The following is a 22,890-nucleotide window of genomic DNA, read 5'->3' as shown; positions in this document are numbered from 1 at the left end:
ACATGACAGTCTCCCATGCAGGTACTCAGCGGTTTGAGATATATTTAGCTGTAATGTTTTTAATGGCATATCCCCAGGCAGCACTTGGATGTTTATACATTATGTTTATATCCCACATTTCCTCCAAAGAGCTTCAGGGGGTGTATCTGGTTCTTACCCCCCTCCCCCATTTTATCCTCACAACAATCTTGTGAGGTGGGCTAGGCCAAGACTTGGTGGCTGGCTTAAGAGCACCCAGTGACCTTGAGTGGGGATTTGAACCTGGGTCTCCCAGCCCAGTGCTCTAACCATTATACCACATTGGCTCTCATCTCATTACTGCATCCTATACCCCTATATTAATTTCTGGGACTTTTGAGGTCTTCAGGGCAGGCTTTATCCCATATATCTACTGGCCGCGACAATGGACTGGATGAGAGCTAACAAACTGAGGCTCAATCCTGACAAGACTGAGATGCTGCTGGTGGACGGTTTCTCTGATCAGATGGTGGATACATACCCTATCCTGGATGGGGTTACACTCCCCCTAAAGGACCGGGTTTGGAGCTTGGAAGTCGTTCTAGACTCTTCCCTTTCACTTGAGGCTCAAGTAGCCTCGGTGGCACGGAATGCGTTCTACCACCTTCGGTTGGTAGCCCAGCTACGTCCCTATCTGAGTAAGGAGGACCTTACATCGGTGGTACATCCTCTGGTAACCTCGCGTTTGGACTACTGCAATGCGCTCTACGTTGGGCTGCCTTTGAAGACAGTTCGGAAGCTGCAGCTAGTACAAAATGTGGCTGCCAGATTGTTGACAAGGACCAAGCAGTCCGATCACATAACACCTGTTCTGGCACGCTTGCACTGGCTGCCAGTATGCTTCCGGGCCAGATTCAAAGTGTTGGTATTAACCTATAAAGCCTTATACGGCATGGGACCACGATATCTGTTGGAATGCCTCTCCCGATATGAACCCGCCCGCTCACTGGGTTCTGCTTCGAAGGCCCTCCTCCGGGTTCCGACTCATAGAGAGGCCCGGAGGGTGGTGACAAGATCTAGGGCCTTCTCAGTGGTGGCCCCCGAACTGTGGAACAGTCTCCCCGAGGAGGTACGCCTGGCGCCGACACTGCTATCCTTTCGGCGCCAAGTTAAAACCTTCCTCTTTCCCAATGCATTTTAACTTAAGCTATTGATTTTTCATCTGTTGTAATTGATTTTAGACTGTTTTATTGTTATATGCTTTTATTGTATTATATTGTGTATCTTAGTATTTTTGTTGTTCACCGCCCAGAGAGCTTCTGCTAGTCGGGCGGTATAAAATTTTAATAAATAAAAATAAATAAATAAAATACCCTGAAGTCTGTTCTACGGAGGCTGTATGATGTGCCTGGCTGGACCTTGAGATCTTCATCAGAGGTCCTCCAGGCTCTTCCACCTAAAAAAGTGAGGTAGGTGGTTAATAAGGGGAAGGCCCTTCTTGGTGGTGGCACCCCGATTATGCAGCAGCCTCCCCAAAAGGGGCTCGCCTGGTGCTTCTATTCAGATTCCTTCAGCAGCATGTGAAGCCCTTCTTACTTTCCCAGGCCTTTCAGAATAACACATTTTTGCCCTTGGCACTGTTTATTTCTGCTAGGTTTTAAATGCTGTTCTGTTGGTTTTCAGGCAGGAAATGGATTTGATTTTTTAAAAAACGTGTAGAATATATTAATATTTGTCATGCTGATTTGTATGTCACTTCAGTTCCGTGTGAACAATGCAGAGGGCGTTGCTGATTGATCAGCCAAGCAATGTTCTAAATAAACAAATAGGGCAGGATGGGTGCAGGGCCTTCTTCGTGGCAGCCCCGGCTTTAATAGAACACTCACCTAGCTGCGAGATTCCTGTGTTGAACTAGATGACCTCCGCGGTCCCTTCCAACTTTTAAAGTTCTATGACTCTATAACTCTTTCCTGCTTTCGCCTTCTTTCACTTTGGGCAAAGCATTCCCCTTCTCCTTTTCCTCCTTTTGTGAGGCAGCAGACAGGACGGCTCCTAATGGGTCTTGGATGCTTTTAGAACTGCATGTAGTAGCAACTTGCTGCAAAGCATAATGCCTCCCCAGAACGGAAGGAAGCTTCTCTCTCCACCCTGAGGGTCAGGTATGCCTTTTTTTAGAAATCTCGCTCTGTTCCACCATTTGATTTCCAGGCAGAGGGAATGCTGTCTCATTTTGGAGAGAATGTTCATCATCTTACCTCATTGCGGAGTTTGCGTTACTTAAAATCTGTTAAAGAGAAGATGATCAATTCAAACATGTTTGCAGAAACATCATCTTGGGTGCCCTTTTCAGCTATCAATGAAGGTGTAAGAGAAACCTGCCCTGTAATAAACCTGTTTACTCTGGGCAGATGTAATTCTTAACCACATTTAATACAAACTCTGGTTTGTAAATCATGGAAGGAATCATAACCTTGCATGCATCCAATCTTTAACCCATAGCTGAAGCGTTCATTTCATTTCATTTTTAGTTTGTATACATCACTGCACTCAAGGCAGTTGACAACCATAGAAATGACAAAAATATATAGAAGTAATCGGTCCCCAAGTACAGACGGGCTTTCACGTTAGCCCGTTTTAACGTTTTACCATCTAACTTTTTATCTGGCAGGTTTTAAAAAATTCCGAGTATAAATAGGTATTGTTTTTGTAATGACTCAGAAATTGAGACTATTTCTCATGTATTATTTTCCTGCGAATTATATAAGAAAATCAGAAAAGATCTTCTCTGTCCAATCCTGTCAAAATATCCCGGACGTTCAAATGAAGTATTATTAATAACCCTTTTATAGGGTTATAATGAAAATATTACTCTAACTGTGGCCAGATTTATAAACTTGGCCATTCAGCTAAGGAAGAAATTTTGTGGTCCTTAATTTAGTGAACCATTTATAATTATGGGTTTGCAACCCTATTTTATAAACTATTTTAACTATAGCCTAAATTTACCTTACTGTGTATAGGAGTACTGGAGTTGAGTCAAAGAGACAAATAGACTAAACGTATACAATATACATAAGTAAGTTTTATATTTTGATACATTGTATTTTGGTCTTTGTGTTTGTATCTATGTATTTATGAGTTTAAAAGGTCTGTTGACTTCTGAATAAACAATTCTATAGAAGTAATCATCCTATAATACTGCAAAATACAAAATAAACATAAACAACAAATGTTACAAAAATACACAATATTACATATGCAAGTGTACCACCAATACAAATTAGTAATAAATAAAACCCATGTCAATTCCTTCTACTTTTTAACATATACCTCCTCTCAGGCTCCTGGCTCTCACCCAGGACCCAAACACAACTGACCCCCAGAATCTCGCAAGAAAGAAGGGACCTGGGAACTGCTGACATCATCTCACAGGCTCTGGCACAGGGTGTGTTGCTGAAAGCAAGAAACTCCAAGTATTCAGATGCCAAGCTTCTCTGTGCTTGTGGAACCGAAACAGTGGCTAAATATTATGTCTGTGTTGGGCTGTTATTAAGAGAAAATGCCATCTTTATCATTTTCTTGTCATTCATTGTTACAATAACAGATCACATCCTAAACCAGGGCTCACCAGTGTGGCGCCCACATGCACTGGAGTGCTCACCAGTACCTCCTGTGGTGCCCATGGAAGGTCTCAGTAAATAGCGCCTCCAAAATCCACAATGGACAAGAGAGTCTTCCTGCTCAGTTCCTGTTTGCGCTGGCTCAGCCTCTTGCACGTGGAACACTCTCTCTTGAACTTGCCCACATTTCATTGGATGCTGGGACTGGGCACCCACCCTCCGTGAATGACTGTGGCACTGGCTGGTGTAGGTGCCTTCCTTTCCCATTGATGGTGGGCTAACGGAGGGTCTCGCTCACACCATTTAGCAGCCCTGTCTCTTTCTACTTTTTTAGATGTGGCAACCATTTTGTGTCACGTGGTGTCCCCATGGCACCATGGTGTGACTGGTGCCACTGCACTTTCTCAAAACTCCCACTGGCCCAAGAAAACTGGCGACCATTGTCTTAAATAGTCCCCCCCCCCAGTGCTTCAGAATAAAATCCTGTGGCTCTAATTAGCACTCTCCTCAATTATAAGCAATCTTCATCAATTAAATCTGGAGCTTTAGATACATGCTGAAAGTGTGTGTCCTTGCGTGTACTAAGTTTCTTCCCCTCTTTCCTCCAGAATTCTTCAGAGAGCTTCTTGAGAACGCCGAGAAATCCTTGAACGACATGTTTGTAAGGACTTACGGCCTCCTGTACATGCAGAATTCGGAAATGTTTAAGGACCTCTTTGTGGAGCTGAAGCGGTACTACACAGGGGGCAGCGTCAACTTGGAGGAAATGCTGAACGACTTCTGGGCCCGCCTGCTGGAGCGCATGTTCCGCCTGGTGAATCCCCAGTACCACTTCTCCGATGAGTACCTGGAGTGCGTCAGCAAGTACACGGAGCAGCTCAAGCCCTTCGGGGACGTGCCGCGCAAGCTGAAGCTACAGGTGACGCGAGCGTTTGTGGCGGCGCGGACCTTTGCGCAAGGCCTGGCTGCAGCGAGAGATGTTGTTGCCAAAGTATCAGCGGTGAGTTGTGTGCAACTGTTTTGGCCGCTTCTCTCATAGGTGGTGGTGGCTGCAGATGCATGGGCCATGAGAGAAAAGGCTTCAATATGGGGAGAAGGGCTGTCCATTACATCTCCAAAGGGTCCGGCAACAAGTGATGGGAAAGACCCTTCTCTGCCTGATACCCCAGGGAGCCACTGCCAGTCAGAGTAGACAATATTGGGCTAAATGGAGAAATGTTCTGATCATGCTAAGGCAGCTTCCTATTTTCAACTGCCTTGCATGCAGAAGGTCCCACATTCATTCCCCGGCATCTCCAAGTGGGGCTGGGAACATCTCCTGCCGGAAACCCTGGAGAGATGCTGTCTGTCAGCGTCGACAGTACTGAGCTAGATGGTCTGACTCGGTATAAGGCAGCTTCCTATTTTCCTCGGTGCGGTGTTCAGGCACCTGCAGACCGTCCCAGGTCCCATCCCAGACATCTCCAGTGAAAAGGATCTGGTAGCAGTTGATGGGCACAGGCCGTTTTCTGCCAGTGGAGAACCACTGTCGGTCGGTGTATAGAATATAAATCAGAGCACCTGTGGGCGTCGCAGCACCCACAGATGTTATACCTGCCCTTCAGAAATATTACCTTCAATAAATGCTGTGAAAGGAAGCTTTGAGGGCCCTCTTAGTGGGGAAAGATGACTTGGTGGCTGGGTTTCCTCTTAGCATAGGACGTCTGTTCTTGGGAACTACCCAGCAGAAATACCTTTTCCTCTGGCCAATTTTCCCCTTTCGACCTTGATGCTCCCTATGGCTGTGTGTGCCTCCCAGAACACCTGTGTAACCTCATTAAAGGGCACAGGCCAGTAGGTCCTGAGTGGCACACATCTTAGCGGAGTCCATATAGTCTTGCAAGTACAGGTGAAATGTATTAATCTGCAATATGATTTATTCCCCCCCCCTTCAGCCAGTGTGAATTCTTTGATAATGCTTCATGCCTTCTTGGAATTCTTGGAGTATGGGAACTTTCTCTTCCACATTTTCTCTCCCCCCCTCCCTCATTTCCCCCTAGAAACCATGAAAGGGAGAATAGGGAATTGGCTGTTATTGAACCCTTGACAGACATTAAAATCAACGGGTTTAAATTGCTGCCAAACGTGGACATTTCCTGCCTAAATCTCGAAGGCATTTCATTTTTTTTAAAAAAAAAACATAGAAAGTAGGGAGGGGGAATATGTAAGCCAGATCCTGCAGTGACTCAGGGAGGAGTGGAACTTGATATTTTGCAATTCATGGACTTCAGAAATTTCCTTGTAATGAAAAACACATGGCTAAATTATATGTCGCTCAAAATTAGGGCTATGCTGAAAAGCGCGGGGGTGTGTGGCATTTCTGTGAGCAGTTTCTGGTAACATCAAGAGCACACACCTTTTTCAACAATTTATTGCTGATGCTCCAAAAGAGATCAAAATTGTTCGCTTATCCAGGACTCATTCAGTTGATGATGCGGTCACTTTGCCAAGTCTGACTGGCTACCTACCATTACAAGGTTGTCCTGATTACCATGTGAACCCTGATTGGCTAGGATTGTCCCATGTGGCCAAATGAAAGGAGTCAAAGGCGTTTGCCTTTTCAGAAAATTTGTCCTCACTCAGTAATGTTGCCAAAGCTATTTGGCTATATAGCAATTGTGACATCATCCTGATAACTCAGTGAACCCTGATTGGATGGGCTTGCCTCATGTGGCCAAGTGAAAGAGGTTAAAGGCATTTGCCTTTTCAGAAAGTTTGTCCTCACTCAGTAATGTTGCCAAAGCTGATTGGCTATGTAGCAATTGCAACATCATCCTGATAACTGTGAACCCTGATTGGCTGTGACTAAGTAAGAGAGAAAATGGCACAATAATGAGAAGGCGGGGGCAGAGGCGGGGGCAGAGGTGAGGGCGGGGGCAAGAAAGAGAGAGAGAGAATGGCAGAAGTTAGAGTTAGCCACAGAAACAACCTAGATTGAAGCAGAACATTCTTCCAATTTGGTGCTGCAGAAAGTTTTGAACTAAAAATAAGAATGGGAGAGTGTAAGGGCAGCATCTTTTTTGAAACAGCTTTGCTCCGTATGTGCTCTTCTGCCCGTTGGCTCCTTGCCCCCTTCTTAATTTTAGGGGTTATCCACACGGGAAAAAAATATCATAGTAAAAACGCTGCTTTTACCTTCATTTTCTGTTTGCACAGTCCACAGAGGGGGCTCAAAGCCAGATGCTTTTCGTTCACACTGAAGGGAAAGGATCAAACACACAGCTTCCTAATGACCACGCAGGCTTGCAGAACAGGAGCCAGCAGCCAATCAGGAAGTGACATGAGCAAAGGGAGGAGGAGGGAGTGGGCGTGGAGAGGGGAAGCATCGGATTAAAGCATCTACAAGCCCCTAGGTCAGAGCTTGGAAAAGTTACTTTTTTGAACTACAACTCCCATCAGCCCAACCCAGTGGCCATGCTGGCTGGGGCTGATGGGAGTTGTAGTTCAAAAAAGTAACTTTTCCAAGCTCTGACTAGAGATACAGAACTGAAGATGTTTTTTACCTTCCCTTTTCAGATTAAAACAGCATGTTTTTACTTCGGATTTAAAGGAGAAAACTGTGGTTTAGCTGGTGATTGTCAGTCATGTCATGTGGACCATGCAAATTAAAAGGGGCTGTGAGTAGCACCAGACCATACGAAATCTCTGTGTGAACCCTTACTCACAGTTTTCTGGAAGGGAAAGGTATGCAGAAAACGGTTGTGGGATAGGTGAAAAGGTGGCCCTGTGACTTCTCGAGAAGAATGAGGACAGGAAGAACTAGTACTCAAAAGTGCCAGCTACTCGTGTTCGTTTTAGAACAGCAGTCCTGTCTTCAGGAGCTATTTAGAGATGATTAAAAACAGAAAAGTCAACTATTGGCATATATAACAATATACGGTACAACCTGCTGAAAACATCTTGTTATGTGTCTTCAAGTCGACACATCTGCTAATCAAGCGGAATAAAAATGTAGCCATCATTTCAGATTATTAGATCAAACAAAATAATACGAATGCATGTTAGTTCTACTCAGAGTAGATTCTTTGGAATGAATGGACATGAGTAACTTAGGTCCTTTAATTTCAGTGGGTCTACTCTGAGTGGAACTTAGTTGAATACAACCCAATAATATGTTATTATACATAGCATGACCTGTTACATTTTTTTAAAAAAAGCATTATAAGCTAACATGTCAAAGACTAATGCAGCAAATAACTTCTGAATGTTGCTCTCATGTTTTTATTAGCTGATGTTTTCATCTGTCTCTTTAAATTGTATGATTGTGTGTTTTGTTTTTTTCTTTGTAAGCTGCTTTGAGAGACACACACATAGATATATGCACGTCATTGTGATCAACAAAACAGAAGTTTTTATTCTACCAAAGCAATAAAAGCCTTCCACCTTCATCAGCTGCTAACATGCAAATGCTGTTACCAAGGTGTCAGTTATAGAGCTTTGAGGATGGAATGCTCAGAGGGGCTTCCTTTGCACAAGCAAAGTAATGCTGGTACTGTCCTCCAGGTTGAGGCCAGGTGGTGCCAATGTGTCCAGAGAATATATCCAAAAGTTCTCCCTCCCAGTCAGTGCTGCTGGATCTGTTGGCATCTCTAATATAGAAAAGTCCAACAGGCTGGGGCCCCCAGTGTTGAAATGTTTTGCAACTGGTTGCTCCACTTTTTTTGTTAAGATTGCCGATGTGTGGTTTCTGAAGCATGTGCGTAGGTCAGTTGTGATTTTTCCTACATATTGGATATGACATCCTGGTCTTTTGCATTCGATGACATATATTGCAGGACCTGCAGGTGATGTTCTGTTTGATGTAATATGTCCTGCCTGTCCTAGTGCTTGTGAAAGTGGCTGTCTCTCTGAGGTACACAGGTGATACAGCATTTGGAGTGACAAGGATGAGACCAGATTGGTGATAGCTGGCTTAAGCACAGCTCTCTCTAACAGTCTGCGCAAATTAGGCTGGCAATATGCTACAACAGGAGGCCTGCTGATGGCTCTAGCAAGATGTTCAGAGTTTGCCAGCAATGGGTAGCTCTCCCTGATTGCTCGGTGATAGTTAGGAGATACTGGATGGAAACCTACCACAAATGGAATCCATTGCTCTCTGCTCTTTGACACCTCATTATGATGGAGAAGGTTTTCTCTGGACAGAATGTGTATATATGGCTGTGGACACATAGATCCTTTTATAATTGGAAACGACATGGTATGTCACTCTGGGATACTGCAGAGCTAAAAGGGAGTTTCACAGCGGCCTCTGCCACTGGCCAGGAGACACTTGGAGGCTGCACTCTTGGCTCCCAGGAAGAGCACGATGCCAAGGGGGAGAGACCAGTTTAGGCCCATCCATCAGCCAGTGAAGGAGCAGCAGCACTTGCGTTCCTCTTCCCTCCGCATTGGTTGTTCCTCTTATATTGTGTCTATTAGATAGTGAGCCCTGCTGTATTTTTTAAATAACTATATAGTGCTTAGAAAATGTTTGGCACTTTGTAAAGGTTAAAGATGATGATGATGATGATATTTCTGTCTGTGGTTCTTCTCTTCCCCTTCCCCCACCTACCCTGGCTTTATTTTCATTCTCCTCAAAGGTCAACCCTACACCGCAGGGGGTCCAAGCCTTGCTGAAGATGATGTACTGCCCATACTGCCAAGGGTTGGTTGCCGTCAAGCCCTGTTACAACTACTGTTTCAACGTGATGAGAGGCTGCCTCGCCAACCAAGGGGAGCTGGACACTGAGTGGACTAACTTCATAGGTAAGCAGCTGGGGTGACTTCGGAGGTTTCTATTATTTAAACATCAGCCAATGAAGAAAAACAAAATGAGCAAAAGCCACGTAATTTATGCTTCATTTCTTCTATTATGTTGAAAATTTGTCAGCATTTTATGGCATGTTTCTCAGAATATACATTTTTTGTGTATACAGCTCTCCCTAATGCAATGATGCATTGTTGCATTATATATATATATATATATATAAAACACAAATATACATATTTTGATACACCTTTTTTGTTTTGAGGACAGCATTGCAAAATTTTGCAATTTTGAAGGATAGGTGCATTTTGGTGCAAATTAGAGGTTCATAAGAAGAGGTGAACAGAGCTGAATTTCTCCCTCACCCCAATCTGTGAACATGGTAGCATAGATCAGGCTTGCAACTACTCACTCTTCCAAAGAGGAGTTCCTCTGGTTACCAAAGAGGTAACCAGGATACAGTTTCGTGCAAGCAGTGAACCTTTTTATGGGCTAAGAACTTTCCTGCACTTCTTTGCCAGACTGTTCTATGCATAGCTTCAGCTTATTTGGGGGGTTAGTTTGTGTGTGGATTATTTGGCATAGATGTATGAAGTCTCCCACCCTCTGCTAGGGCTTGTTACAGAGATTTACCTTGTCCTGCTACTTTGCACAGAGCCTTCGAAACCCAGTTTAATCAGAGAGGATGTAAGCACACTAGCTAATTCATCCAAGACTGTAACCAGAAGAGCTCAGGGCTGAAAAGAGTTGTAGCAGTAAGGAGGGAATGTTACAGAGGAGAAGGCAGGGAGCCAGGAAGTCGGACAAAGGAGGGGGCAATCTGTTTATTGTAGGAATCTCTGCGCCTCTCACACTGGCTCCAGAGGAAATGCTCCTTGTGAGAAGGGAACATAGGGGCGTTCGCCCAAGCACAAGAGAGCCAGTGGAGTGGAGTGGTTAGAGTGTCTGCCTAGGCCCTGGGAGATCTGGGTTCAAATCTCCACTTGGCCACAAAGCTCACTGGGTGACCTTGGGCCAGTCACCGTCTCTCAGCCTAACCTGCTCCACAGGGTTGTTTTAACAGGGAAACCAAGTAGGCTACCCTGAGCTCCTTGGAGGAAAGCTGGAATATACATGTGACAATACAGGCAGATTTATTTATTTATTATTTATTTGATTCAATTTCTATACCGCCCATAGCAAGCTCTCTGGGCAGTGCACATCAAGTAAAAACACAGCAAATACAATTTAAAACAACCTGGTCATCAGATTACAATTTAACTGTCTGTTAGAACATTAAGTACAAAATACTAAAATTTTAAAAATGTTAATAATAATAATAACAACAACAACAACAACATGTTAAAATGCCTGGGCAAAGAGGAAGGTTTTCACCTGGCGCCGAAAGGATAGTAGTGTAGGCGCCAGGCGAACCTCGTCAGGAAGGGTGTTCCAAAGTTCAGGGGCCACCACCGAGAAGGCCCTCTTTCTTGTAATCACCTTCCGGGCGATCAGTTGTGGGAAGATGTATCCCTTCCAAATTGGGTCTTCTTTGACTCCTGCTGCCAGACCTTAATGTCTAGAAAAATGAAAAGGGTTCTCTGCAATATAACTTTTACCTGGGAGTTATCATGGCCTTTGGAAGGTGAAGCTTGAGGATAAAGGTTAATAAACGGACCTTTAGTGTGGCAGCACCTACCCTGTGGAATTCCCTCACCTTAAATATTAGACAGACACCATCTCTGTTATCTTTTCGGCGCCTACTGAAGACCTTCCTCGTTCAACAAGCCTTTTAAGTAGAGACCTGATCCCAGTTTGCTTCTGTGCTGGAATTGCTTTTTTAATATGTTCTTAAACCTTCTTTTTTAAAAAATGTTTTTAATCTTAGACGATGTTTTGAAAGCTTTTTTTAAGAAACGTTTTTAAAGATTTTTTGTTTTAATGTGTTTTAGGGTTTGTTTTTATGATATTTTAAAGTTTTTAGTGCTTTTGTTTGCTGCCCTGGGCTCCTGCTGGGAGCAAAGGCAGGATATAAATCAAATAATAAATAAATAAATAAATGGCTGGCATGGATCTGGGGCTGGGAGGGCGTCCGCTGCTCTCTGTGTGCATTTGGCCATCCTTTCATTTCCCTTCCTGTGCCCAGGTAGCTCAGTTGATGAGGCTCTTAATGAGATGGTCCAGGGCTTCAGCCCTTTCTAGGGTTGGTGACAGAAGGCAAGCCTCGGGTCTTGCAGGTGCCTCTCTCTGCTTTTGGGGGAGGGACTGTAGCTCAGTGACAGAGCACCAGCTGTGTGTGCAGAAGGTCCCTCGTTCAGTACCTGGCATGGTCTCCAGGTGAGGCTGCTAAAGGCTCCACTCTGCAACCCTGAGGAGAGGCACTTCCAGCCAGATGGACAAATGGTCTGATCTGTCTTCCTGTGGCCAGAGTTCCCCCAGATCAATGCTCTGGACCCAAAGGATGAAATTCCACCGGGTGTATGAATTCTGCAAAAATGAAGCGAGTTTGGTACTGTTTGATTACTTTTTGCCATTTATTTGGCTTCTGCTAATCCCTAGTCAGAGAGCCAGTGTGGCATAGTGGTTAAGGTGTTGGACTAGGACCTGGGAGACCAGGGTTCGAATCCCCACACAGCCATGAAGCTCACTGGGTGACCTTGGGCCAGTCACTGCCTCTCAACCTCAGAGGAAAGCAATGGTAAAACCACCTCTGAATACCACTTACCATGAAAACCTCATTCGTAGGGTCGCCATAAATCGGGATCGACTTGAAGGCAGTCCATTTCTATTTTTCAATCCCTAGTAGAGGCAATGAACTAAAGTTGCAGGAAACTGCGGGAAAAGGCCCATAGCTTACTGCAGCCTTCCCCAGCCTGCTGGCTGGGACTGGTGGGAGTTGTAGTTCAAAGCATATGGAGAGGACCAGGTTAGGGAAGGCTGGTGTAGTTACCAGAGTGCATGCTTTGCATGCAGAAGGGCCCGGGTTCAGATTGTCAGCATCTCAAGGGTTTTTGTTGCTGCTGTTCAGATCTTGGAAGGCTACTACCAGGCTAGATAAACGTAATGGCCTGGGAGGCAGCTTCTTGGACAGCCCAGTGGCCTGGAAGGCAGCATGTTGGATATATCATTGGCAGAATGCATGTCTTGCAAGCAGAAGGTCCTATTTCAATCCCCTGCGTCCTCAGTTAAAGGATTTCAGTAGCAGGTGATGGGAAAGACCTCAGCCTCTGAGATGCTACCAGTCAGAATAGATAACACTGGCTTCAACAGACAAATATTTTGGCTTGCTGCTAGAACACAGCTTCTAATGCTCAGAAGGTCACCTGATTGAAGAGGTGAAATGTTAGTAAATTCAAAGGGAGGAGCCTTGTAGACTATCTCGTGGAGGACATTCCATAGATCTGGTGCCGCAACAAAGAGTGCCCTGCTCCAAGCCACTGCAGAACAGTCTTCTTAAAGGCACCTCCCCCAGCACCAGCATTGCGTTCCCAGATGTAGTTGGGACTGCCAGCCCCCATCATCCCTGAGCACTGGGCGTGCAAGCTGGGGATGATGGGGTCATTGTAGTCCAGCAGTCTCTGGGGGTACAAGGCTGGAGAAGGCTGTCTTAGAGGAATTCAGCAGATGCTAGATCTATGCTGCTGTTGGGCAGAGGGAGAGGAAGGGAATGCACCCATGAGAGAGAGAGAGTGTGAGAGAGAGCATTTCCTGAGGTAAACAAGCATTCAGCCCTTGTTCTTACTGCTATTCCAAGGTGTTGTTAGCTCTGCCCTGGGGCACCTTGGTTCCCCCTGCCTGCCCGCCCATCTCCTTGGTTCTGTGATACATCCGTGAAAGCATCGTCATCTTGAACCGCAGCCAGCATTACTAACGTCAAATGCTGCCGCCGGGGGGAGTTTACTGTTCGTCACAATTTGTTGGCAGGTGTAGTAGCCAGATCTTAGCAGGAGGTAGGAGGCAGGATGTTGCTATTCCCAGCACCCTTTACTTCTCTCCTACCTCTCTCCCTTACCAAATCCTTGAGTTTGAAAAATGAAGGCCTCGGGTTTTTTAAAAAATTGCCTTCACTTCCGCTCCTGATTTCTTGTTGCTTTTTGTGTAATAAAGTTGGTTTCTTCGTGGCCTTCCCTTTTCGGTGCTCAGCCACCGCTGAAGAGTTGCCACCTGAAAATATCCTCCGAGACCTAACAGTGGATTTGCTTACCTTTTAATGCTCTGCTCTGGCGATGTGGATTTTCTCTTCTCTCTCTCTCTCTCCTCACTCCCTTCCCCACCCCGGGCAGTGATGGCACCACAAGTCCCAAAGGCCCCAATTCACACAGACATTCCCAGGACCTTGTGAATGGTCTACCCAGCTCTGAGGTTTCACAAAGTTGCCACAGGGCTGGGAGATGCATTTTCTCCTCTCTCCTTCCCCAATCCCTCCCTGCCTGGCTTTTGGGAAGACATGTCATTGATTAATATTTCTTATTTTGAAAAACAAACCAACAACAAAACCTCTGTGTGTGTGTGTGTGTGTGTGTGTTTAAAACCCTCTTGGCTGCAACATGGACATCATTTTGGGATCACCAAGGCAGCCCTGAGTGTCCGTCTCTGTGCTCTGCTTTCCTGCCTAATGCTTCCATTTTGTTGGCACATCAAAAGCCTTCACCCCCAGTACAATGAAGGATATTCATGGTAGCGATCATTACTCAGAAAGGTTGAAAGCTGAGCGTTATGGGATCTGGCCACAGTCCCCATCTCAGACTACGTCTTTGACGAGTGTTTCTGTTGTTTGCTCTGTGCTTGGTAGAGACATGTTTGCCGCAGGTCTTGGATAGATGGGGCCTTAGAGTTGGGATTGGCATGGTGTACATAAGTGTTTAGTAGGTGCTTCTGTGCAGCGCAGGGGATTTGGGCCTTGCTAACCAGCTTGAACGGGAGTAGCCTTCTTCATCCTTCATCTTCACAGAATTGTCTGGAATCATTCAGGCAGGATCCAGCATGGACATGACTTCAATCTGCCTGCTACCATATTACAACGCCCCAGAGCCCGTCTTTGTAATCTTAAGAACATGAGAAGAGCCTGGCTGTTATATCAGGCCAAGGGGGAGGAGGCATCTGCTCCAACATCCAGATCTCACAGTGGCCCCAAAGCAGCACCTCTCCAGCAACTGGCAATTCAGAGGCATAAAAGGCGTCCTTTCCTTAAGGTTGTCTAGCTGATGCCTGCCACTGATCAGCTAACACTTTAAATAAATGTAACTGATGGAAGCCCTTCAGCAGAAAGTGTGTGTATGTGTGTTCTGATTTTTATTTCATTTTTTTAAACAGGAAAACCTGAAATGCAGCATGAATAAACGATGCAAACAAGGCAGATGGTCTTATTTATTTTAGATAATTTGTTCTGTTTGCAAAATTTCAGGGAAGGGTGCAGTTTGAAAAGCCTGGAATTTTTTCAACCCCCGGGGCTTAGAATGCAAACTGGGAGGGGAGCAGGAAGCCCTTCTGGGTACCAGAGGGGGACGGAGTAGAAAGCTGTGTGAAAAGCAGAAGCCTTAGCCTTTTCCTCTGGTTTCTGTAATAATATCTAGCCAGGGAATGTTCCACATTTCGGTCCTCAGTCCTTGTTTCATCAGCACGAGCAGGAGACTGTTGGGGCAGATTATTATTATTATTAATAATAATAATATTAATATCCTGCTCTTCCTCCCAAAGGATCCCAGGGCAACAAACACAAGAATGATAAAACAATTGAAACATCTGAAAGCAATTCAGATACAGTTGCAGACTGGGATAAGGTCTCTACTTAAAAGGCTGTTGGAAGAGGAAGATCTTCAGTTGAAAAGACAACAGAGATGGTGCCTGTGAATGGGTCACCAGTGACTCCAAAATGCTTGTTTGTTTGTTATTTATTTGTTAAATATTAAATTTATATCCCGCCCTTCCTTCCAGTTAGGAGCCCAGGAAACAATAGAAACACTAATGTGAAAAAGCTCAGCAAGGTTGGCAGAGTAAGCAGGCACTGAGGCAGTTTTGTGACACCAGTAGCCTTCCTCCCTTGAAATAGCCGTGTTGGCTGCAGCTGATGGGAGTTGGAGTCCAAAACATCTGCAGGGTGCCAGGTTGGCGAAGGAGGGCGTGGTGCATCTGTTGCACTCAGCCCTGCACTGACTCTGTTGACCTTCCCTTCTCACGTTCTGTTAGACTCCATGCTGATGGTGGCTGAGCGGCTGGAAGGCCCTTTCAACATAGAATCCGTCATGGACCCAATTGATGTGAAGATCTCGGACGCCATCATGAACATGCAGGAGAACAGCATGCAGGTCTCCCAAAAGGTATGACAAGGGTGTGTTGCATTTGGGGTGGGAAGAGAGAGAGAGAGAGAGAGAGAGAGGCTGCAATAAAAACGGATGCTATTTTCAGTTGGGTCAATAGACCCATGGTTTCCAAGTCACAGGGAACAATGTTTCCACTTCCTTCCACTTGATCTGGACTGCTTTGTCCAGTTCTGGGCACCACACTTCAAGAAGGATGTGGAACTCTCTCCCAGGGGAGTCTCAGCAGGAATTATCCCTGCCTAGTTTCAGACGTCTGTTAAAAACTGTGTTATACAGACAGCCCTTTGAAACATGAAAATGAAAAAATACCAACCAGCTTGTTTTGATGCTTTGACTTTTGCTTTTTATCAAAGTTACTGCAGTTTTGCATGCAATATACTGCCTTGCTGTAATTTTATGAAAAGTGCAGACTATAAATATTTAAATACACAAGTAGACATATTAGAACTGGTAGAGGAGAGGACAGTGATGATGGTCAGCAATACGGAAAACTTGTGTGTGTCTGTGTGTGTGTTTGTTTAGCTGGGCTTCCTATTGCCCCAGACGTTTGGACTAGATTTGTTGACCTTAAGTTGCAAGAGGGTAGATTTCACTTGCAGATGAGGAGAAACGTCTTAACGGTCAAAGCAGTTAGATGGTGGGGCAAATGGTCTACCTGGCTGGGTGGGAACCCCTCACTGAAGGTCTTATGGAACATAGGAAGTTGCCTTATATCAAGTCAAACAATTGGGTCCATCTAGCTCTGTATTTCTCTACAGCCATACTACCCTGAACATGCCAGATCTCATCTGATCTTGGAAGCTAAGCAGGGTCAGGCCTGGTTAGTACTTGGATGGGAGACTGCCTGGGAATACCAGGAACCGTAGGCTTAGAGGAAGGCAATAGTAAACCACCTCTGAATACCTCTTATCATGAAAACCCTATGAATATATCCAAAAAAGATTCATAGGGTCGCCATAAGTCATAATTGACTTGAAGGCATATAGCACAGTGGGGAGGAGAGCCTGGCTGGGAGTCCAGAGTCTGTGAATTCAAATCCCCTCTCGCGTCTCCTGGGTGTAAAGGGCCAGCTAAAGATCACCCGCACAGTGAGTGGCTCAGGGTGACGTGCCCTGCCACCTGTGCAGTTGTGGGCAAGCGGCATAGTCCCAAGGAGCCCAGTTGCCCCCCAGCTGGCAGTTGAGGACAAGGAAGGAGCTGGCTTGTGCAGCTGTGGCAAGCTGAGCAGGCCCTAGCCAGCTGGGGAGGACTAGCCTCAGAGGGAGGCAATGGTAAACCCCCTCTGAATGCCGCTTACCATGAAATCCCTATTCATAGAGTAACCATAAGTCGGGATCGACTTGAAGGCAGTCCATTCCCATTTTCATGCATGCTAAGGAGAGCTAGTGTGGTGTAGTGGTTAGAGTGTTGGACTATGACCTGGGAGACCCGGGTTTGAATCCCCACATAGCCATGAAGCTCACTGGGTGATCTTGGGCCAGTCACTGCCTCTCAGCCTCAGAGGGAGGCAATGGTGAACCCCCTCTGAATACTGCTTACCATGAAATCCCTATTCATAGGGTCGCCATAAGTCTGGATCGACTTGAAGGCAGTCCATTCCATTTTAACAACAACAACTCTCCGTACCTACACTGATTAGCAGGGGCTGTCCAGAGTTCTGGCAGGGAGCTCTTCCCCAGCCCTACCTGGAGATGCTGTTGGGGACTGAGCCTCAGGCCTTCTGCATGTGAGGCAGATGCTCAGCCCCTGAGTTACAGCTCTTCCCCTGAGCAAGCAGAGTCTTCCAGCAGAGGCTAGACAGCCATCTGTTGGGGATGTTCTAGCTGTGGATACCAAGTAGAGAGATGGATGAGATGTGAAGTTCCCTTCCCCCCCTCCCCCCGGCCCGCCAGTGCTCCCAGCTCTGTGTCTCTGCAATCCGGGGGCTAGTCAAGCACATCGGGACAAAAATCCAGGGCTAGAAAAATCCCAGGTGCCTAGTTGCTTGGGCTTCTGGTGGTGTGGTGCCTCTGTCTCTCAACTCTTGGTATCCTCTAGGAATTCCAGGAAGAAGATTAGTTGTTTGTTTGTTTACTTGTTTTTATTATCATCAGGGTGAGTGGGGGACTTTTTTCTTGAAAAGGCAAGGGAAGAAATCAAAAGAAAAAGGGATAAAGATGTCTCCCAAATTGTCTGCCTTTCGCAGGTTAAACTATTATTTTAAGGGTCAGGGTGCTGAGCTTGTCGGGTAGCAATCACTGTGCTACCTCCAAAAACATTTGCTATATATAGAGAGAGAGCGCATAAACACACATACACACATGTACGTAGCCTAGTATGTTAACTGCAAACTCCTGGTATAATAATTGCTGTATGACAAATAATTGCAAAGATGTACAAAATCATGTTTCTGAAGCTGTGTCTGTGCCTCCCATCAACTTAGGTTTTCCAAGGATGTGGGCAGCCGAAGATGCTAGCCCAAAGTCGAACATCTCGCTCAGTCTCAGAAAGTAGCTTCAGTGCCCGTTTTAGACCTTACAACCCAGAAGAGCGGCCAACCACAGCAGCTGGCACAAGCTTAGACAGACTGGTGAGTATGCAGATCTATAGTGTGGTCCATTAGGTCTGAAGATGGGGATAGGTTCTTGCCTCCCTCTCCCAATATATTGTGTATTGCAGGGCGGTGAGCTGCTGGCCCTCTGGCCCAACTAGCCTTTTTTGCTGTTGACCGTTGGCTTCAGCAGCAGCACTGAACAAAACATCTCTCCTCTGCTCCATTCATTGACATTGATCAGAGCAGATTGGAATGCTCCGGAAACAGGAAGGAGCTGTCCAATTTGCTCTCATGTTTCCCATGGCCACCCTTGAGATAGCACTTTCCCCTTTCATGTTTCCCATGGCCACCCTTCAGGTAGCAGTTTTCCCTTTGATGTTTCCCTCAACCACACTTGGGAGTAGCAGTGTTCATTTTTAGGGCAGCATGCATCAAGGACTATAAATGTCCACACGTTTTGGAGCTTTTCTTTGATCCTATGAAATCTAGAAAGCTGCTTTTAAGAAACAGTTGTGGAAAAGGGTAGTAGTTCCCTTCCAGTCCTGCTTGTGGGCTCCCTAGGGATACCTGGCTGACGACTGGGAGGCAATATCCTGGTCTAGGTGGACTGTTGGTCTGATCCAGCAGGCCTATTTTGATGTTCTTAACTTGTAATGGTGAGTTCTGTGAGCGAGCATTGTGTTGAAGGAAAGCTTCCTTTTACAACATAGGAGCCTTAGATGACCCCTGCTGGATCAGGCCAAAAGGCACCCATCTAGTCCAGCACTCTGTTCTCTCATTGGCCAACCAGATGCCTACAGGAAGCCCAAAAGCAGGACCTGAGTGAAATAGCTCCACTTGTGATTCCCAGCAGCCGGTATTCACAGGTATACTGCCTCTGACTATGGAAGTGGAACATAGCCATCCTGGCTAGCAGCCTCCAACCAAGCTGGTGGCCGTTTGTCAGGTCCCAGAGTCTATCCTTGGCAACATCTCCAGGTAGGGCTGGAAAAGAAAGACTCCTGCCTGAAACCCAGGAGAGAGAGGTGCCAGTCTGTGTAGAGATAATACTGAGCTCAAGCTGGACCAATGGGTCTAAGGCAGCTTCCTGTCTGGGAGGGAAAAAAAGATGACTAAGCAAAAGAAGAACAGCTGTGATCACAGTCTTTCCTCTTATTTCACCAACAGGTGACAGATGTGAAGGAAAAGCTGAAGCTAGCAAGGAAATTCTGGTCCTCCCTTCCTGGCAATATCTGTAGCAACGAAAAGATGGCCGCCAACAGCATCAACGAAGAAGAGTGCTGGAACGGGAACGACAAAAGCAGGTTTGGAAGAAGCCAAAATTCTCTGTTCAACTTCCAGACAGATAGCTGTGTTAGTCTGGTGCAACAAAAACAACAAAGGCCAGGTTCTCACATAAAGCTAGGGCACGGTTTGTTTAAGCTGTGGCTTGTTAACAGACCACCAGTTAACCACAAGTTGTCCCACAGACAGTCAAACAAGTCATGGCTTGTTTTTCCAAAACTTAGTTCATTTTCCAGCTGCTCTCGCCTCACGCTTTTGTAGTTTGGTGAGCGCTTGGGGTGTCCAGATGAACCATGATTAAGTAACACCAAGCCATAGTTAAAACAAACCAAGGTTCATAGGCCAACAACAAACCATGATTTCAGATCGTGGGTTGTAGGCAGTAAACAAGCCATAGTTAAAGCTAATCCATGGTTTAGCATTATGTGCAAACCAAGCAAGAGAGACTTGTGGCACCTTAAAGACTAACACAATGTATTGCGACATAAGCTTTCATGGACTGGAGTCCACTTCATCAGATGCATGAAGTGTTATCCTGAGTTACAGGTGTGTGTATGTGCATGTGTGTACATGAACACACGCATACACAGTTTGGGGTAGGGGTGGGGAATTGTAAGCAGTAAGCTAAACGGAAAATGAAATACAGAAAATACAGACAGTGATAATTACATTGGCTGGTATTATAGCGCTACTCCTCTGAGTAAGTGCATTGAAGTTATAGACATTACTAAGGTTCATTAATTTCAATGAGTCTAGTAGGACTTAGTTGAATGCCACCCGTAATTAAGAGTAGCCATTCACAAGCAGTTGCTTTATGGCAGAGATGGGGAACCTGTGACCCTTCCCTCATCCATGATCATTGGCTACGATGGCTGGGGTTGATGGGAGTTGGGATCTCAACAGGTTCCTCATCCCAGTTTTAGGGTGTCAGAATATTTTTGCATTCTGGAAAACAACGTAAGGGGAGCACAGGTCCACCTCAGCCAGTATCCTAGCCAGCCAGGTGCTTCTGGAAATAAACAGGAAGGGCTGTTGCTCAGTGGCAGAGCACCTGCCTTGCATGCAGAAGGTCCCTGGTTCAATCCCCAGTGGCATCTCCACATAGGCTGAGGAAGTCCTCTGTCTGACAACCAGGAGAGCCGCTGGCAGTCAGTGTGGACAGTGCTGAACTAGATGGGCCAATGGTCTGATTCCGTAAGAGACAGCTTCCTGGGTTCCTGTTTAAATCAACCTTTTCATCAGAATCATGAGGACTGGAATCATTATTCTTAGAGGAAGGGCCATAGCTCATGGGTAACCACATGCTTTTCATGTAGAAGGTCCCAGGTTCACACCCCAACATCTCAGGTAGGGTTGGGAGAGAATACCTGTCCGAAACCCTGTAGAGCCGCTGCCAGTCAGAGCAGACGATTCTGACTTAGATGGACCAGTGGTCTGGCTTGGTATACGGCCGCTTCCTTTTTACCTAAATAGACAAGAAGGCCTTGAAAACAACAGCACCTCCCCCATTTTCTGTCCCTAACTAAACATGCCAGGTTCCATTCAGCCATCATGAGCTGTTCATTGAGTGGCTCTTAATGAAGTGGATGGTTTTTGTCAACAGGTATGTCTTCGCTGTGACGGCGAACGGCCTGGCCAACCAGGCGAACAATCCTGAAGTGGCAGTTGACACCGCAAAACCAGACGTGGTGATTCGCCGGCAGATTGTGGCCCTCCGAGTGATGACCAATAAGATGAAGAACGCCTACAATGGGAACGATGTTGACTTTATTGATATAAGTACGTGTGATTGTGTCTTTGTAAGAAGGGATAAGGAGCCTGTGGGCCTCTTGTGGCTGCTGGATTCATAGAATCGTAGAGTTGGAAGGGGCCTATAAGGCCATCCAGTCCAACCCCTGCTCAGTGCAGGAATACAGCTTAAAGCATCCCTGACAGGTGCCTGTCCAGCTGCCTCTTGAAGGCCTCCAGCGTTGGAGAGCCCACCACCTCCCTAGTTCATTGTTTCCATTGTTGTACCTCTCTAACAGTATGGAAGTTTTTCCTTATGTTCAGTCGAAATCTGGCTTCCATCTCTCACCGTCCTAGGCCACTAACCATGGCTGCCTGGGCCCATGGGAGTTGGAGCCCAACAGCATCCACAGCTGTTCCCCACCTAAATGGTTTTACGTATCTGGATGTTCATTACTATATGCAAGGGTTTCTTGGGAGTTGTTTCTGCAATACTGAGTGATGAGGAGAGGTTTTCCCCCCAGATTTTCTCAGGTTTCTGAGCAGGGTGTTGGACGTGTGGTAAGATTTTCCTGCCCCCGTGTGGCAAAATGATGCAGACCTGCCAAGTGGGAATGGGCAGAGAGTGGGAAGGAGCCCTTGAAGTCACCCACAGATCACTGGGGTGCTGGCAGCGGGGAGGTGGAGAAAGTGCGACGAGTATGCACGTGTGGGGGGGTCCCACTTGTAGCTCTGAAATTAGGAATAAGCTCCCCAGGGACCACCCACCTGGCCCTGGATTTGTGCTCTTTTTGAACCCTTATTAAAACCTTCCCATGTTTGCCTTTTGCTGGGGCTGATCCCTTTTTTACATGCCATTTTTTGTTGCTGGCTTTTAAAAAATACTATCTGTACTAGATTAATTTCCTTTATATGTTGCCTTTTGTCCAAGGAGCTCTAGGCAGCACACATGGTTGTCTTTCCCCCACCCCTGCCTCATTTTGTCCTCACAACAACCCTGTGAAGGTAGGCTGAGAAACAGTGAGTGCCTCACGGTCACACAGTAAGCTTCATGGCTGAGAGGAGAATTACACTTCAGTCTCCCAAGCCCTCATCTGACTCTCTTAGCTAGTCTGCCCCAGTGACCTGCCAGTCTCCATATTGCTATTGCTGGGCTTTTTTATTTTTTTATTTTTTTTAAAGGTTTTCATTTTTTGTAAGCCACTTTGATTTTTGGGTTTTGATTTTTTGTTTGCTTGTTTTTTTATGGAAAGTGGGGTACTCTTTACCCCACCCCCAAACTAGGACACAGAACAAAAAAAATTACACTTTGAACCAAACACAAAGGAGCACATGGTATAGTCTCAAGAGGACTGTGCCATGTCTGAATGCCGTTTAAAAAATACCCTCTTTGTAGAAAATCAGGAAGACACAGGGAAAGTCTGGCCATTGGTCCATCTAGCTCAGTATTGTCTACACTGACTGGCAGAGGCTCTCCAGGATGAGTCCCTCCCAGACCTACGGGGATGTGCCGGGACTGAACCTGAGTTGTGCAAAGCTCTACCTCTGAGCTCTGGCACCTTCCATAAAACAGTCCAGAAACCTTGCCCTCAAGATGCTCACTTTTTGCAGGCTGGACTCTTTTGACCGTTGGGTGGGAAGTGTATCCCTCAGGCATCTCCCAGCACCAGCAGCCTTCTGAAA

General features: G+C 46.0%; 1 protein-coding gene, 1 long non-coding RNA gene and 1 pseudogene across 3 annotated transcripts in view; 2 read left to right on the top strand and 1 right to left on the bottom strand.

The window, feature by feature from the left end:
* Nucleotides 1–22,890, top strand: part of GPC4 (glypican 4) — an 89,221-nt gene that overhangs the window by 62,811 nt on the left and 3,520 nt on the right. For both annotated transcript variants that reach the window (XM_061598522.1, XM_061598523.1), the window contains exons 3-8: nucleotides 4,187–4,578; nucleotides 9,197–9,362; nucleotides 15,529–15,659; nucleotides 18,085–18,231; nucleotides 19,363–19,499; nucleotides 21,083–21,258. In XM_061598522.1, the coding sequence (XP_061454506.1) occupies nucleotides 4,187–4,578; nucleotides 9,197–9,362; nucleotides 15,529–15,659; nucleotides 18,085–18,231; nucleotides 19,363–19,499; nucleotides 21,083–21,258 (1,149 nt within the window). The remainder of the gene's footprint in view (nucleotides 1–4,186; nucleotides 4,579–9,196; nucleotides 9,363–15,528; nucleotides 15,660–18,084; nucleotides 18,232–19,362; nucleotides 19,500–21,082; nucleotides 21,259–22,890) is intronic.
* LOC133371289 (uncharacterized) lies at nucleotides 1,204–6,900 on the bottom strand. The gene is made up of 2 exons (XR_009759297.1): nucleotides 6,753–6,900; nucleotides 1,204–2,242 (listed from the first exon to the last, which is right to left on the bottom strand). It is a non-coding gene; the product is annotated as an uncharacterized LOC133371289 (long non-coding RNA).
* Nucleotides 16,413–16,531, top strand: LOC133371566 (5S ribosomal RNA; annotated as a pseudogene).

This window comes from Rhineura floridana, chromosome 16, assembly GCF_030035675.1.
Source record: "Rhineura floridana isolate rRhiFlo1 chromosome 16, rRhiFlo1.hap2, whole genome shotgun sequence".
NCBI lineage: Eukaryota > Metazoa > Chordata > Lepidosauria > Squamata > Rhineuridae > Rhineura > Rhineura floridana.
Note: the sequence above shows the minus strand (reverse complement) of the source record. Positions and strands in the feature narration are given on the sequence as shown.